Raw genomic sequence first — 15,772 nt, 5'->3', positions numbered from 1 at the left:
TAAATGATTGCTGTATATATTGGGTGGCTAAGAGGAATGGTATGAATAATAATGAGTAAATCCCAGATCAGTCAGTAGTGGAAACACTGATTCCCTCAACTTCTTCTATATAAACATGTCTTTTTTCCATATTTTTCTACGCTTTCATGAGAACCTCTCTTCCATGTGGACATTTGGGGGGTTGCAATATACCCCATTTTGGCTACTGTACAGCCACATATTCATGACACTCATCCAGGGGGCCCTGCCTATTAATTCCTATGGCCTGAAGTTGGCCGAGCCCGTGCTGTCTCCTTCATGTCCGCAGCACGCCATGACTCACTGGCAGCTCCTTCCTAAATGGAGAAGGAGTTCAGCGAGTCTGTAGCTGCCGTCATAATAAATGAGCTGCCAGACTGCCACTAACTGCTCTTTTACAGGGGAAAGGGGAGTGGAGGGTATAAGTGAGCGGAGCAGCGAGGTGTCTGACGGTTTGCGGTCTGCTCGGCCACTGTAAAACAGCATCCCGGCGAGCGGGGGTCGTTTTGAGGAAGTGAACTAATCCGCCGCGAGAGTCAGCATCCTGACTACCGCCGTGGCTCCAGTGGGGCGACAGAGCAGAGGGGGCGGGGGCGGGGGAGGAGATGATTAGTGGACTTGCTTACAGAACCCTTCGTCTCTTTACGTGCCTCGGCTTATGCAGGTGTAGGAAATTGCAGGTTTTTAACACAGCGTGACCAACATCACATAGTTTCCTTGCTGCCATGCGTGGAAAAGAAACTGGGATGTTTCATGCCAATTTGCCACAGTTTCAGTGTCTATAAATCATAAAAATAGAACACGATGAGGTGAGCTGACTGTTTGTTGTAGTACTTAAGTATATGTTTTTTACCACATTTTGCAAATTACATAGATAAAATTAGTGATTCGACAAGTTAAGTCACCCGAGTCTGAACGACATCCAATATTGGAATCAATAGTCAAATCTATCACTGTCTGAATCAGTCAAATGGGACCAGCTGTCTCCTTTTTTATGGAGTTCAGGCAGTATATTGGCTTTATTTACAGGGGTAGCTGCTGCGATGACAAGGGAGGAGGGTTACATGAGGAATGATTCAGCTGGGATTTAGTCACTGGCCAACAGAGAGAAGCTTCAGAAGAAGAGCGCTCAGCTGCCAGTCCATCTATGGAAACACACAATATTCTTTGATTTGTTAAGTCTGTGTTTCAGGCCGACAAAGAGCCAAAAGTAGTAAAAGCAGAACAAAACAAAAAAATAAAAGCCAAAAAACAGTAAAGATGGAGAACAAGAAGTAATGATTTTTGATCGCATGCAATGTTGAATTTATCGCTTTGACAATTTTTGTCACATGAATTTGATCCATGTTGCAGTGAGCAGTGGGACGTACAAATGTACAAGAACAGCCAAACACTTTTTTTCGCTTCTGTTAAAGAAGTAAAAACAAGTATTTTTCAGGGCTTCCAAAGTCTTCTTAAAGGCATCAAAAGTGGAGTATTGGTTGGCTTCCTCAGAGGCTGAATCAATGAATCAAGCTAAAACTGTTAAGGAAACATTTAATGGCCACGCCAGCTTGTCTTAAATGGGGCTGCTGGCGTTTCCAGCAGAGCCGGGCCTTCTGCAGCTTGTTGATTTCCCTCAGTGAAGCTGTTTACCCCGCCTCCTGCCTCCAGCGCCCATCAAGTCCGCGGTGAGTGGATTAGCTTGTCGACTGATGTCAACATCGATGCTGGTTTGTGTCTTGAGCTCTGTCTTACTGTTCGCAAAGCCCAAAAGCAGGAAGCAGCTCTTTCTGAGCCTGGTTCTGGAGAAGTTCCTGCTCCAGTGTCAGCATCATTATCAGCTTCTTTGATGGTCATCTTGAGGGAGACCTCCACCATGACACTAGTCTAGACAATCGGGATCAATGCCGCTTCCAACCAAAGTGTCCTCGACCGAGACGCTGAACTCGAAACTTGAGCGGATGTTGAACCCACGCACCACTGGAGTGTGTGAGTGTGTGTGTGTTTATGTGAGTAACAACGTAAAGTTTTCTGAGGACTGGTGAAGCAGTGAAAAAAAAGTGCTATAGATGGTAACTCTCCCGCCAAATGCCGACGAGCTGCGACCTCCCACTCTCCCGCTCGGCTCCCTTGCCGTCATCCCTATTTTCTTTCTCTCCCTCTCGCTTTCTTTCTCCCGGTCTCCCCCTCACTCCTTCTCTCCAGGAGCGAATGTTTACATTTCTTGCAACAGACTGCTTCACGGGGCACCAGAGTTTATTTTGCAACCTGTGGTGATGGCTCGCTTCCTAGACAAGAGCTGGCAGCCTCTTGTTGTTGATTCTTAACATGTGTTCATCCGTTCACCTCCACGGTGGTGCGGCTCTACAAACCCTACCCCCCCCCTGCCTCGCTACCCCCAACCCTGAAAACCCTCATGGTTTTCTCGCCGTACAACAGCCACGTTGAACCATTTGACATGCGCTTTATCGACCTCCGGGGGGCCGTTACAGTTCTCTTTGAAACTGTGACGAAATGCAGCGAGTGCTAAGGGGCGCTCGCCCTTCAGTACAAACACAATGCTGCTGGGTCACTGCAACCAAATTTGTTTTTTTTTATTGTCTTTTTTTGCCATTCAAAGTTGCACCGTTTGCGAACAACTCCTCTGGGAAGCTTTGTCAGCGGCTCTGCCTCTTCTGAGCTTTACCGATGGAATATTTCCCTTTTTTTGAGCGATTTTCATGCTTATTCTCCCAACTTTTATTGCAACTTTTGATTGAAAAAAACAAACACGTTTACTAATTTAAACACGTAAACTAATACTTCGAGTGGTGCCACAGACTGCAACAGCAATTATCGTGCGGAGCTGACAGTGTGTGTCGTGTGTGTTTACTAACAGGTCATTCAGTTTGGAGTGGACTGCGATCAGGATGAGTGCACTTGCCGTGATCCGGATGCTGAGGAGAACAAGAGCAAAGCCAAGGATTTGCAAGGAGGAGGAAACGGAGGAGGAGGAGGAGGAGGAGGAGGAGGAGGAGGAGGAAAGCAATGAGATGGAGGGATGAAAGAAGTTGAACTTGTATCAAACAGAGTGAAACCACAGATTACACACCACCACAAACAAAATAAAAAAATACACATTCCATTTTTCTTTTTACATTTCTATAATGCAAAGAATGCGACTGAAGTCGCACCTTATACAAGAAATGATCTTTTTTATTTAATCACAAGTCATTTTACTGTTGAATATGAGACATGTTGGGAAAATAACTTTAATTCCTGTGTTTGATGCAGCCAAGTAATATCCGCACATGGATTAAATGTGTTTTTTTTTTCCTAGTCGAAGAGTTAAAGGTTATCTTTACTGTTGGGTTTGTAATAAGCGGACTGTTAAAAAGAATACTTTAAACGGGGTTTATCAGCCTCTAAAACTCAAATGGTCAGAATTGGATTGAATCGCGATTGTCAATGGACTCAAGTACTCTTCTGGACTCGGGTAGTCTTGGGTTAAAGCAACCAAAACAAACGGGGCTGTGCCGGAGAACTGTCCAGCGCGTACACTGAGGGGAAATATCAACATCACAGTGTCCATATCTGAAACTACTGAGGCCAAAACAGCTTCCGGTTAAAGTTTGTCTCTCACACGGCGATTGTCAGATGGCTCAATAAGGTAAAGGTGAAGATCTTATCAGTCCTCACAGCATAACAAACAACCCCCCCCCCCAACAGTTATTGCTCATGCTGCTGCGAGTCGTGTCTGATATGTTGCTGTTAGGAATGTACGAGGATACATATCTGTAAAGACTAACATGTATAGATAATATATTTGGATAATCTAACATATGTACTAGATCACATATTAGTCACGCGGGGCAGTACTCTATTTATATTACACACTGAGTAGTTAAAAACATGTATCTGTACCAGTGAGCACAAGCAGCGGGTTTCCTCAAAGAGCTTTATATGTTGAGTCTTATTTGAACTAAAACATGTAACACAGATTAAAGCCAAATAGTATGAAAATCAATCTGAATTAAATGTCAGTGTCACCGATTATTGAAATATGACTGCACTGTGTTTATCTGGAACCGCTGCAGTAAAACAGAGCTTCACTTTAAAGTCTCTGTAAAGCAGAATCAGAACTTTTTCTTTTCTGAATTTATTATCTGTGTTAGAAAATCCAACCAGTCCGGGACTGTACTCTGCTATCATCCAGCATTAGCTGGGACCAGCTCCAGACGGGATGAACGGGGTTCAGAAGATCAATGGATTTGATCTGGGGGCGGGTAAAAAGAGCAAAACGCTTTAGACTGATTTAAATCTAGCTCCTGGTGGATTTTTAAACAATACCATCCACTCCCGCTAGATTTCTCTTATTTCTTTTTTTACAATGTGCAGGAAGGTTTTGTCCTTAAAACATGTTTACTTTGATTATTGTGGCTTTAAATGACCTGATTTGGCCCATAGTAGATTTAAACCATATTTATCAAATATATGACAACAAAACAATCCAGCAATGTGACATTTTAATCACTGAAAAATGTGTTTCCATACGTCCCACTTCTCTTTATTTGAGTTGGTCAAGTGGAGCTTCAGTGTTTTTTCTTTTCTTTTCTCTTCTGGTCACCTACAATAAAGGTTGTAGAATCCAGTGAGATCTGTTCTGCGGGATTTCGAACCTCAGTGAAGTCCTTCAGTTTGAGTCGGCTGCTTCCCCAACTAAAGTTCCCAACAGCGATTAGATGAGCGCTTTGGGAGACTTACTGAGGTTTCCTATGCGCTGATCGCGTTACACTTGGTCATTTTACAAACCTTTCCCCACAGAGATTCATTAATGGTCTGATTAGAGCCAACAATTACGGGAGGAAGAGGACGAGCCCAACTTACAGAGTTCTGACCACATCGTGCCCCCACAACTCCAGATCTCACAATGTGTTTCAATCCAGGTAGCAACTTTAGTTTAGACTCCTAAACTTTATAAAGCGTTTCATGTATTAAGATATATTTGTTTGTTATGAAGCATTGAGATGCAAAAGAAAAGCTGCTCTTCTGGTGGTTTGGGCACACCTTTAAAGTGTTGTAACGCTTTAACAATGAAGCTGATTTTCTCATTTAAATTCATCTCGAGACTTGAAACCTCCACTCCGGAGGCCCTGATGAGGCAGACTTGGTTACATACAACCAATTTTGTTTCGCGTGAAATCGACAAAACACAAACTTTCCAGAGCTCCACACGTACTTTAAATGTAATTTTTCAGAATAGAAAACCGTGACAAAAACAGAGTGTGCCTTTTGGAAACCCAGCATCTGCTTCACTCCACATGGATGTCGGCTTGCTTGCATGTGTCTATGTGAGAAAGTTCCTGGAGTCCATTAGCCAGAAATGTTGAAATACTCCATGACAATATTGTATCTATTAAAGTGTAATCATGTTCTTTGTGATATTTTACAGTGCTTTATACTCTATGAAATAAATAGCAAACTTTATATCAACCTCAATATTGTATTCGTTGTTTTGAATGATGTGTATTTGCAGATGACATGTCTTTTGTGGAATTCATGTGCATGTACAGATAAAATGCTAAATAAATCGGCTTGTTGGACACGACACGCAGACACCCGCTGTTATACTTCTGTCACTTCAAAAGAAACACAACATAATAATAATTTCCATGGGATTTACTCTAATACGAGAATACCAATTACTTGCCCATATGGAAAAGATAATATATTTTTTGGGGTTTGAAATGAATGAGCAACAGATAAATCAGTCAAACCACATTTAGGGTCCTTAATAAAGTTGTACACTGAAGCTAACAATATATAGGAATATTTGTGTATGAAGTTAATCATCGCATTCCACTTATAAAACTAATTTTTTATTATTTTCTTTATAACAGTAAAAAAAACTTAGTAGTTTCCACATCATCCAAAAAAGGCGCTGTTTCCACCCAGACCAAGAAACTGACCGGATAATACTCATGTATCAGAATAGCTTAAGCTTAAAAATGCTCAAAAATGTTGTCAAAAGCAGTTTGCAGCTTGTCTCAATATAAAAATCCCCAAAGTACTGTTGTTGGAGCATTTTTCTGTAAAACGAACAGAAAAGTCTTCGTATTAATTTAATAAAACTACTCATTTACAATAACTTCACCCGAGACTCTACTAAAACATACTGTGTACTGGGAATGTGTATTCATTTTGAAGTTGTGCAACTGCAGCTGGAAACATTATGAAGGAAAGAAGCAGATGAAGAAAAAAAAAAAAAAGAGGACATACTGATTTCTAACTTTTCTTTTTTGTCTTTTGGAGAATTACTTCTGTATCTCTGGGTGGAGTTTTGTTCATTGTTTCAATGTGATGGTGCATTTTGCCTCTCCCTGACTCTCTCCAATGAGAGGATTCAGGCTGAAGCTGCATTGAAACACATCTAACATCCAACATATTTAATACAAGACATTAAAAAGATACCAGGGGACATGAAAAGAAAATCCAATTATATTCAACACAATCAGGGTTATGGCAGAGAGTGTGTAAACACATTGGAGGGACGTCCTCAACTTCATTACTGACCCCCCTTGTATACAGAAAATTCACTTATGGCATTCCAACTCCAATCTAAATTTGACATCCCCATTAAAAACGTCTATGGCTTGCTCCGGATCCGTCATTTCGCTGACTCGACAAAATTTTCTCCCTCTGGTTCGATCTCTTACAATGAGATAGAGAAATTCCTTGTCGACTGTAAAAATATCAAACATTTTATCTCAGCCTTCGACACATTGCTCTTCTTTCTCAGCCCAGGTGACATCAGAGACATTGAGGGGGGGGGGGGGGGGGGGGGGGGGGACCTTATACACTGTATATATTGAGGATGACTGGCAAGAAGCCATTAAGGTAATTAGTTCAACCTTTACATGTAATAGGCTCAGAGAGTATAAAATACTACACAGCTTACATATACTGTAACTCCTTATATATTGAATGAAATGGATCGCTAGACTTCTCCCCTATGTAATAAATGTAGAAAAGTAGTTGGAACGTATTATAACTATTTCTGGCAGTGCAAACTGATTAGAAAATTCTGGAGTGCAATTTCTTAAGAACCGAGTGGCATCTCTTGGGAAAGCATTAAGAACGACCCAGGCCTGTTCATTCTTGGTCTTCCATCAAAATGGGTTGCTTTGACTCGACCACATTTCAAACTGTGTGACAAACTGCTGTTCTTGGCTGGAAAATGCATCCTGATAAACTGGGTAAAGGATAAACCACCAACCATTACACAGTGGTACAGAGAGATATTTAGGTTCCTCCCTAAAGGAAGAAATAGATGTTATGAGTTATCAACGCACTAGCCTGCTTACCAGTATAATCAGCTTGTTTCACTTCTGCTCAGCACTGTTAATAACATGACCATATATGGGAGGATGCAACTACATACACACCAGTTTGTAGCATATGTCAAGGTGACATCCAGCTTGTGAGAAGATAGTACGATTGTGATGTCTAAAACTTCTCGGGACAGAACACAAGATGTAGCCAGTTTCGATAAAGACAACATGTGATATCCACACCATATGTGCAGGGAGGGGTAAAAGAAATGCTTATAAACCAACCTTTTCCTGTACTCTGCGCTCTTGACCATTTGAAGCCTGCTCCTCCTGGACAGACTGGTGCTTGAGCCCGAGATCTCGTTTTATTCCATGTTTTCTGCTTAAGGTAATTATCTGTGAAACTGTGTGATTAATTCCACTCTTGTTTCCTCATCAACAAAAGAACACACTGTTTTTCCTTCACCCTCATGAAAGGATTATTGCAGTTCTGAGAGGTAATGTCAGGTATTTCAAAGAGAAGTGCTCTTCTCTGCTCAGCTATTTACCCAAAGAACTGACTGAACTTGTGATGAGGGGACAGAATGACCTAAAGAGGCCAAACCCATTGGGAGAGAACCAATAAGCATCCTCCTCCTTTATCATTGTGTACTCTACTATCAACATAGTTCAGCTGGCCCTGTGTCTGGTTATCAGGTACACATCACGTTTATCTGCAAAGGATCTGGGACAACTGATCACAAAGCGTCGGGCTTCGGGGTGGGGTGGGGGTGGGGGTGGGGGTGGGGGCTGGAACTTAACTTGTATTGACATATTATGGTGGCTGTATTTCATTCAATTAATATACTCTTATTTTTTTTGCGGGGGGGGGGTCTTTTTCCTTTCTATTTTTGCAATGTAATACAATGGCGTGATGTACAACGTTATGTTCTTTTGTTTATTTTTTTAATCTAAAAAACAATAAAACGGTTTTAAAAAAAACAAAAAAAACCATCAGCGTGACTAGAATGCTGGTTCGTGGAGTAGGACACTTTTTGAACAGCAGGTGGTCGGGAAGCACGTTTAGTAAGTGTGTGTCAGCAACTTTTAACCTCACCGAGTAGGTTTGAGAGTTTTACCATCTGAAACGGCGACTTCCTGCCTCTCATCTCTCATTGCTGTATATTTCAGGTTGAAATTCACGTTTACAGTCTGGCTTTAACACAAACGCCACTTTAGACACTTTGACAAAAAAAGTCAGCGCAGCCACGTCTCATAATATATTCTTTATTTTTCTTGGAAGTAGCAAAGATCGAAGTGAAAAAGTCGAGTTTATGATGCCACATAGAGACAATACATCATGCAGATACTGTAGTAGGCCGTTGGTTCACATATTTCTCAAAGATCAAATGCGTCTCACACTTGTTGCTGCATTAATTTCACCCAGAAATTCACATCCCATGGCAGCTACCAGCGTGTAGCATCCCCGTTCTTTACATCACAAATTGGATTCAACTCGTTAATCTGGAAAAAAAAAAACAAAACAAAGAAACTAAGCTACACATCAGATATTACAGTACAATACTGTAACTACTAGAGCACATGTAAATGTTTTAAAATATCACGTGTTGTACATTTATTTACAGAGTTCAAACACTGTACTGTGCTATAATGTGAGGCATGTATGAAATACTTTGCTGCCTATACAAAAAAAAAAAAGAAATCTACAAGCATTCCTCTTAGTATTCACATATATGAGAGTTGTTAAAAATGAAAAGATAATATACATTTCTTTGACATCGATCTCCAACAGGGCCACTGCACACAAACAGAATAACACAACAAATAAAAAAATAAATGCTCACATAAAACACTGAATTAACCTCAAAACCATTTAAAACTTGTTACATGGAGTTTAAACAGAAAAACACAAGACAGATTGCAGTTTCAGTATAGAACTACAACTGAAAGCATTCATAGGTTAGATTGAACTCTTTTTAAATATGAAGGAATAAAAAATACTGTCAGATACTTTTGGCAGTTTCTTTCTTTTTTTCTTTTTTTTTTTTTTACTGAACATGTAGATATTGAACTGGAGTCTCTGCGATGCCCGTTATTTGAGTACAACAGCTTTATTTCTAAATGCTCACTACATTCAGCAGCTTATATCACTAAAACTCGATGAGAACGCTTATGTACATGGGTTCTTTTAGATGTCTATACTACTAAAATAATTCCCATCAGAGTATAATCTGTTCTGAGACGTATCCCCTCTTTAATTTGCCCACATGCTAACTGACCTCTACAGACTTTACACACGTCACAGGCTTCGTCAGCGCTGTCAATACATTACAATTCCTTCCTGTTGCACTGTCAGCCAGGTTTCAACAACCAAGGGCCAAACAACTGCTCTGGAACTACTCACTCAGGAGGCTGAGTCCATATGAATTCCGTACAAAGCAAAAAAGATTCTTGGAATTGGTATGCATTGTTAGAAAAAAAAAAGCAGTCAACACCAGACCTGCCGCTATGAAGTAGATGATCAGCTTAAATGTTCATGTGCAGAAGTCCATTCGGAATAGAAAATTGACAAGAAACATACTTTAGGATGAAAATCTGGTCTCAGAATCCAGTTTGGTTCATTATAAATGTTTTTGTTTTTTTTACAGAATTTAAAGACGATATGATGCAGCATGAAGTGAAACAGGCACAAAGGAGCTGATGTTTAATATCGGACAGAAAATGTAAGAACTGGAAAAATTCCGGCTTCTCCTGTGTGGAGGGAAACTTCAGATTAACCAAATCTGAGGAAAAAAAGTGCTTTCTTTCGATATCGAAGGTTTAACATGTAAAGGATCAAATCCGACAAAAAAAAACTAAAGGGGAATAAAAGGCAAGTTTTCATAGTTGCTCTAACCATCAGTCCTAAACTGAACAGATCAGATAAAAAAGAATTTGATGCGTTTATCAGTATTACTGGCGTCGGGGTAGAAATTTGAAGACCTCGATCTTCGCGAATCAACAATGTTGATTTTTAATCCCGTTTACATTTCTATACTTTTTCCAGAGGTCGTACTTTCCACCCCACAAATACGTTTGAATTTAAACATATCGTTGTTGAAAACTACAGTTCGCACTTGTGGCTGCAAATGTTTAAAGTAAAATTACTTTCAAAGCTGGTTAAGTTGATGAACTGTTGATTTGCTATCATTGTGCCGAGTTGTGCAGCGAGCAATGAGACGTCTGTTTAATGTAACAACTGCTGAAGCTTAATAGAGCAATTTCCCCCCAAAATAATCACAAACATGGATTAGATAAACACATTTTTTTTACGGCGATACACACGAAACCTGCATTTCATTTGTCTTTTGTTGGTTTTCAACAAATCTGTGCACATCTGGACCGAAAGCTCCAGCTCTAGAGCTCCTTGGGCTCGCCGTAGTCATTGTACATGACGGCGAGCGTCTGCTCGTCGCACGCCTTGTGCACGTCCTGGCCCATGTCTGACCAGTTCAGCCCGAAGGCCTTGGTGTCAGTGTACCGGCAGGACAGGAACTTGAGGGACATCCTGCGGAGGCCGATCTTGGGCTCCTGGAGGAGACCTTTACACCACGGAGAGAGCTCGTCGAGCTGCGAGAGGATCAGGCCGGCTTTCCTACGGGGAACAAACGAGACAGAACACTTGATGATGTGGATGAACCTGCCCGGGGGGAAACAAAACCCAAACACATTCCAGCCGTGGGTCAGGTGGGTGCCGCAGCTCAACCTCCAGGCGGTGTCCTTCTTTATAGGAAGAGAAGTGAGGCGCGGTGAGATTTAGGCATTCAGTACAAGTTCCGGTGTGTTTTGTTACAAGCTGTTCTTGTACAAGATGCAAAATAATGATCCGATGGGTTTGCTTGGTTATTTTTATCAGAGGGAAAAACAATTGACGGATGTGCAAATTAACAGACAACATTAATATATGTAACACAATATATGTATCACAGAAAATAAATGTTTATGACAATGATGGAAGTACAACACAAGATGAAACGTGTGAAAATGTTGATGATTGCATTAAAAAAAAAAAAAAAAAGCCTTTGAAAACTCGGCCTTCAGCAGAGATCCTGCTGTTATTGTGGTGAGAGGCGTTTCCTCAACCAGCTCCCAGAGACTTCAGCTTGTGGTTTTACTTATAAGATATTTCCTGGGTTGTGCCTCTTATTGGGTTTTTATAATCTTTTCTCAATCTCTTCTGTTGCTCTTGTTTTTCCCACAGCTTTGACACTGTGATGGATCATCTCACATGTTATGTTTCTTTCTCTCTTTAAAAAAAAAAACAACCAAAAAAACCAAAATCACATTTATCTGCTGTAACATTCTGACGACTCGTCCAACTCTGTGGCATCACATTTCACTTGGTGCTTGTCGGGGCTCAAACCAACATCCCATCACTCCATGGCGAAGGCGAGCAAATGAGCACAGAAGCGATATTCTTCAGGAATATTGTTGCTGCGTAAACATTACTGAAAGAATACGAAAACCTTATTTGACTACTCCTGTTTATCTGCAATGTCACTCTTGGTAACGTTCTTAGTTGATGCATGCACACTGAAAGTGTATTTGCAGGAGCATTAAGCACGCTTTATACAGAATCTTAACATGGTTGTGACAGGATCATAACAATAATAACCACTAGCATTAAAAGACTAACTACTTTTAGATTAGATGGACAATTTGGTTTTGCACTCAATGCAGAAGAGTACAGATTTCTATTTAAACTTCAAATACGGGACAATGCTCTGCACTCGCTTTTGTCAAAGGCTTTGCAAAGTAGTTAATTTCAGAGAATTCAAATGAACTCCGGGAAAAACAGCTGCAGGAATAAAGTATTTTAAGAGATGATGCATAATAACGATGTGATTCAGTCACCTGTCTGCAGCCCATGAATCAAACCGCGGCTCTGTTGTTGTTTCTGAGTGACATCACAATATGACAGAAACTAAAACCAAGCTTCCTGTCTGAAGGTGCAACGTTACTGACACATTCCAGCGCTGGACCAAAGCACACAGCCTCCGCTGAAACGGCGGGCAGGAATGATGACAGTAAAACAGAAGAAAGTAATGAATGAATGAATGAATGAATGAAGAAATGAATGGCTGTGGCAGGTGAAGAGGCAGTTCAGGGGAGGAAAAGCAGCATAGTAGACAGCTCTGATACTGCAGTGAGACAGAAAAGGAGACTATGAAACGGCTTGAACCTGTCGTTCAGCCAAACCAGAGCAGCTGAAAAATCATCCCCACCAGTAACATGATGCACATAAATACATCTCATAGGGATACCGAGGGCAATAAATAATCATAAGGCCTAATGTAGCCTGTTTGGCCTTTTTCACTGAACCCTTGTTAAATGTTTATCTAAAGTCAGAAAATGGCAGGAGGGGAAGATTTCATTCATTCCACACACAGCGTGTCTATCTGCCGAAGCCAAACCAGCCCTTCTGCAGCACAGCGAGCATATTCCGCCAAGCCACAAGTCTGCTGGATGCCGCGGCCACCAGAGCCACACCGCATCGTGACACATGTGAGCATCCAGACAACTCTGTCAATACGCATTAGTCAAAAGGAAGAATCCCCGTGTCGGTGGAGCCGCTCGCCGCTCAAACCGTTCGGCGTGAGCAGGTAAAAGCAAATCGCGAGCTTCCATTTAGGAAGAGGCGCTCACGTTGTTGGGCTGCAGATGAAGCTGGTGAATCCAAATGACATAAACGACGAAAACTAAATGTCGAGCACAGCTGTGAAAACGAAGGCGCTGATGATCTTTGGTGGAAACAAAAACCCCTGTTAAGAATTCTGATCATTTCCGAGGCTCTGATAACGTCAAACTACACAGTTTTTAAGTGGATTTGAGTTTGCTCGATGGTTTCTTTGTTGTAATTTGCTTCTTTTAAAAAGTCTGATTCATTCTCTTAGAAATTGCACCATATTTGTATGGAACACGCTTATGTGCGGTGAGTATTTTGCCAAATCTTCTCGGTACACCCATACAGCTTCTCACCAATCAGGCTTGTCTGATTTAAGTCATATACTGGATATTTAACAGTTTGTACTGTAACAAACAATCAGATACACCCCGCACTCTATACTCAAGTATCGTCATCCAGTGAGGTTACCACTGGTAGCTGAATATCATCTTGACAGTCTCTCTGCGTCGAGAGCTGGCAATCAGGCACCAGGTCGTCAATGCGTTCGGTTACAGTAAAAGAGGTTTGGTATTGACAGAAAATATTAAGAGAAATTTTTCAACTTCTCAAACAAAAAACACGAGTCTGCTAAAATCAGTGTAAAAAGGTAAAACAGCAAAAGTGACTAAAAGCCAATGGGAAATGTTTACAAATATAATAAAGAGCAAAACGGAAAGTTTTAATAAATGATACGCTCAATGATAAATTAATAACAAATCAAACAAAATATTTTGTGAACTGACTGAACCTCGAATTGAAGTGAAAACAGTAAAGTCGTGAACTGATTGAGAAAAAAAAAATAATAATTTGCTGTCGATGAAAAAAAAAAAGAGTTTTTAGTTTGTGTACTTTGTTTTGGTTTGTTTGTTCAAAGATTTTTTTTCAACATTGAATTATGCATGGACGTTTCTCCACATCCTGCACTCATGCACGTTCACCAATTCTGCATCCAGTAGAAATGCATGTGCAGCTCTCCTCCGCACCAAGTTCAAGAAAACGCCTCGAACCGACGTGCAACGGATACGACAGCGTGTTTGGCTACAGCCGAACCTGGAGCCCGCTCGCTCCACTCTGAATAATACCCAAAATACAGAATCTCCTCGCGCTCCATCATTTTACAGCAACGTCAACTACTTTCCCCACAACAGCACTCACTGACACTCAGCAGCAAGTCGTACGGCACAACTAAATTAAAAAAGTCACATAGTTGGACTGGAAGAGAACAAACGTAGTATCTCTTCTGAGTGTATTAAAACCTCACTTCTTTCCTCAATTTGCGAACAATATTGTGCTACGAGATTAGCGCGAACATCTGAATGTCACTGTGGGTGAAGCTGAATGAACACAGAGCCTGATGACAGGCGACTGTGTGGTCTCACCGTGTGCGATGTGCGTCACGTACTGCACACGCACACACACACGAGAACACACGAATACGCACCGTGACGTTATCAAGCAATTCACAGTTTTCCTGCATCAGTTCAACTCAAAGTGCTGCCGTGGAGCGAGGTGGTTGATTCTCGGCTTTGGAGACGTTCTGCTTGGGGGTTCAAGTGTTTTTCCTCGTGCAGAGTTTCTCCGGGTGGCCTGGTTTCTTTCCACAGTCCAAAAAACGCATTTGCGTTGACATGGCGACTCTAAAACGGCACCTAGGTGTGAGTGTCTGTCTCTTTGCTCGCCCAGCGCCATCGATGGTTCCATTTTCATTTAGTCCTTTAAAAATATACCTTTTTTGAATTCTAAACGTGACGTCTCCTCCAGTGTTTGGATGTTTGATGTGGATCTGAACGTTGGTCTGAGATAAAACAGCTCATTAGAAGTCTGCGGAGGCTTTTATTTGTAACTTGTGTGTTCCCGTCTCTGCGGCAAACTCATATCCGCTTGTCAAAATGATAACCCACAAGTCTGTTTTTCACTTTTTGATTTTGCTGATAAACTGCAATTCTTTGCAGTTTTGAACCGATGAACAGACTGTAATAACACCGACACTGTGGCCTGTGGATTGTGCTGCATTTCATCTCCTGTCCCACACTTACACCACATTAACTGCTGCTCTGTAAACATATAGCACATCACCATATTCCCTAGTATGTGTTCGTGTTATTTCTGGAAAACGAGCGCGCTCTTTAGGCCACGCTTCCCTTCAAATGGGCAAAACACCTTCAGTCCAACATACTGCAGCGTTATTGTTGGCATTCCTGCCTAATTTGCAAATCATTTCACATGTAGAGATACATGAGAAGCAACTTCCTCTTTGCAGTCGCTTGGCTAATATAACTACGTGGTGTGTGTTATTGAATTGTTGTTGGAATCCAGCTGCACTTTTAATGTTACTCTAACATATGGATACTCGGCGGGGCAACATCCCTTTTTTGCAAATGCATTTCAACGGAGTCGTAACAACAACTCTGTGATGTTTTTTTGCCCTGGAAACTGCAGAGACAAAAAAAAAAAGCCGTTTTAATGATGTCAGCCGTGTCGGGCAGCCCGTCGGGAGAGGGGGGTTCATGTGCCGCACTGGTCGTCTGCTACCATACAGTCATTCATATCATTTTTCTGAAACCTCTTTATGTTCCCAATATCTTGCCACAGACTTCAGTGGTCTGAGGAAATCGGGATATTTATTTGCCTAAAATAAAGAAAAAAACTTGTGGTTTGTTATGCTTTCATTTTTCAGGAAAGCCGAGGAACGCTTTGCAGGTTCCAAATAGCAACGGTTGTCACCATAAATCCTCCTGCATGTATAGGAGTGGAAAGA

The 15,772-nt window shown here is 41.3% G+C and overlaps 2 protein-coding genes across 3 annotated transcripts in view; one reads left to right on the top strand and one right to left on the bottom strand.

Moving 5' to 3' along the window:
• The window catches only part of pappa2 (pappalysin 2), a gene marked incomplete at its 5' end in the record, with an annotated part of 65,943 nt that extends 60,357 nt beyond the window's left edge, over positions 1 to 5,586 (top strand). Inside the window, one exon of the mRNA XM_080459212.1 lies at positions 2,879 to 5,586. Coding sequence (XP_080315338.1) covers positions 2,879 to 3,031 — 153 coding nt within the window. The 3' untranslated portion in view covers positions 3,032 to 5,586. The remainder of the gene's footprint in view (positions 1 to 2,878) is intronic.
• A 3,907-nt stretch (positions 5,587 to 9,493) lies between these two features.
• The window catches only part of astn1 (astrotactin 1), a gene marked incomplete at its 3' end in the record, with an annotated part of 367,742 nt that continues 361,463 nt past the window's right edge, over positions 9,494 to 15,772 (bottom strand). For both annotated transcript variants that reach the window (XM_080461072.1, XM_080461073.1), the window contains exon 24: positions 9,494 to 10,944. In XM_080461072.1, coding sequence (XP_080317198.1) covers positions 10,707 to 10,944 — 238 coding nt within the window. The remainder of the gene's footprint in view (positions 10,945 to 15,772) is intronic.

This window comes from Lipophrys pholis (genome assembly GCF_963383615.2).
Source record: "Lipophrys pholis genome assembly, chromosome: 1".
NCBI classification, from domain to species: Eukaryota; Metazoa; Chordata; class Actinopteri; order Blenniiformes; family Blenniidae; genus Lipophrys; species Lipophrys pholis.
Note: the sequence above shows the minus strand (reverse complement) of the source record. Positions and strands in the feature narration are given on the sequence as shown.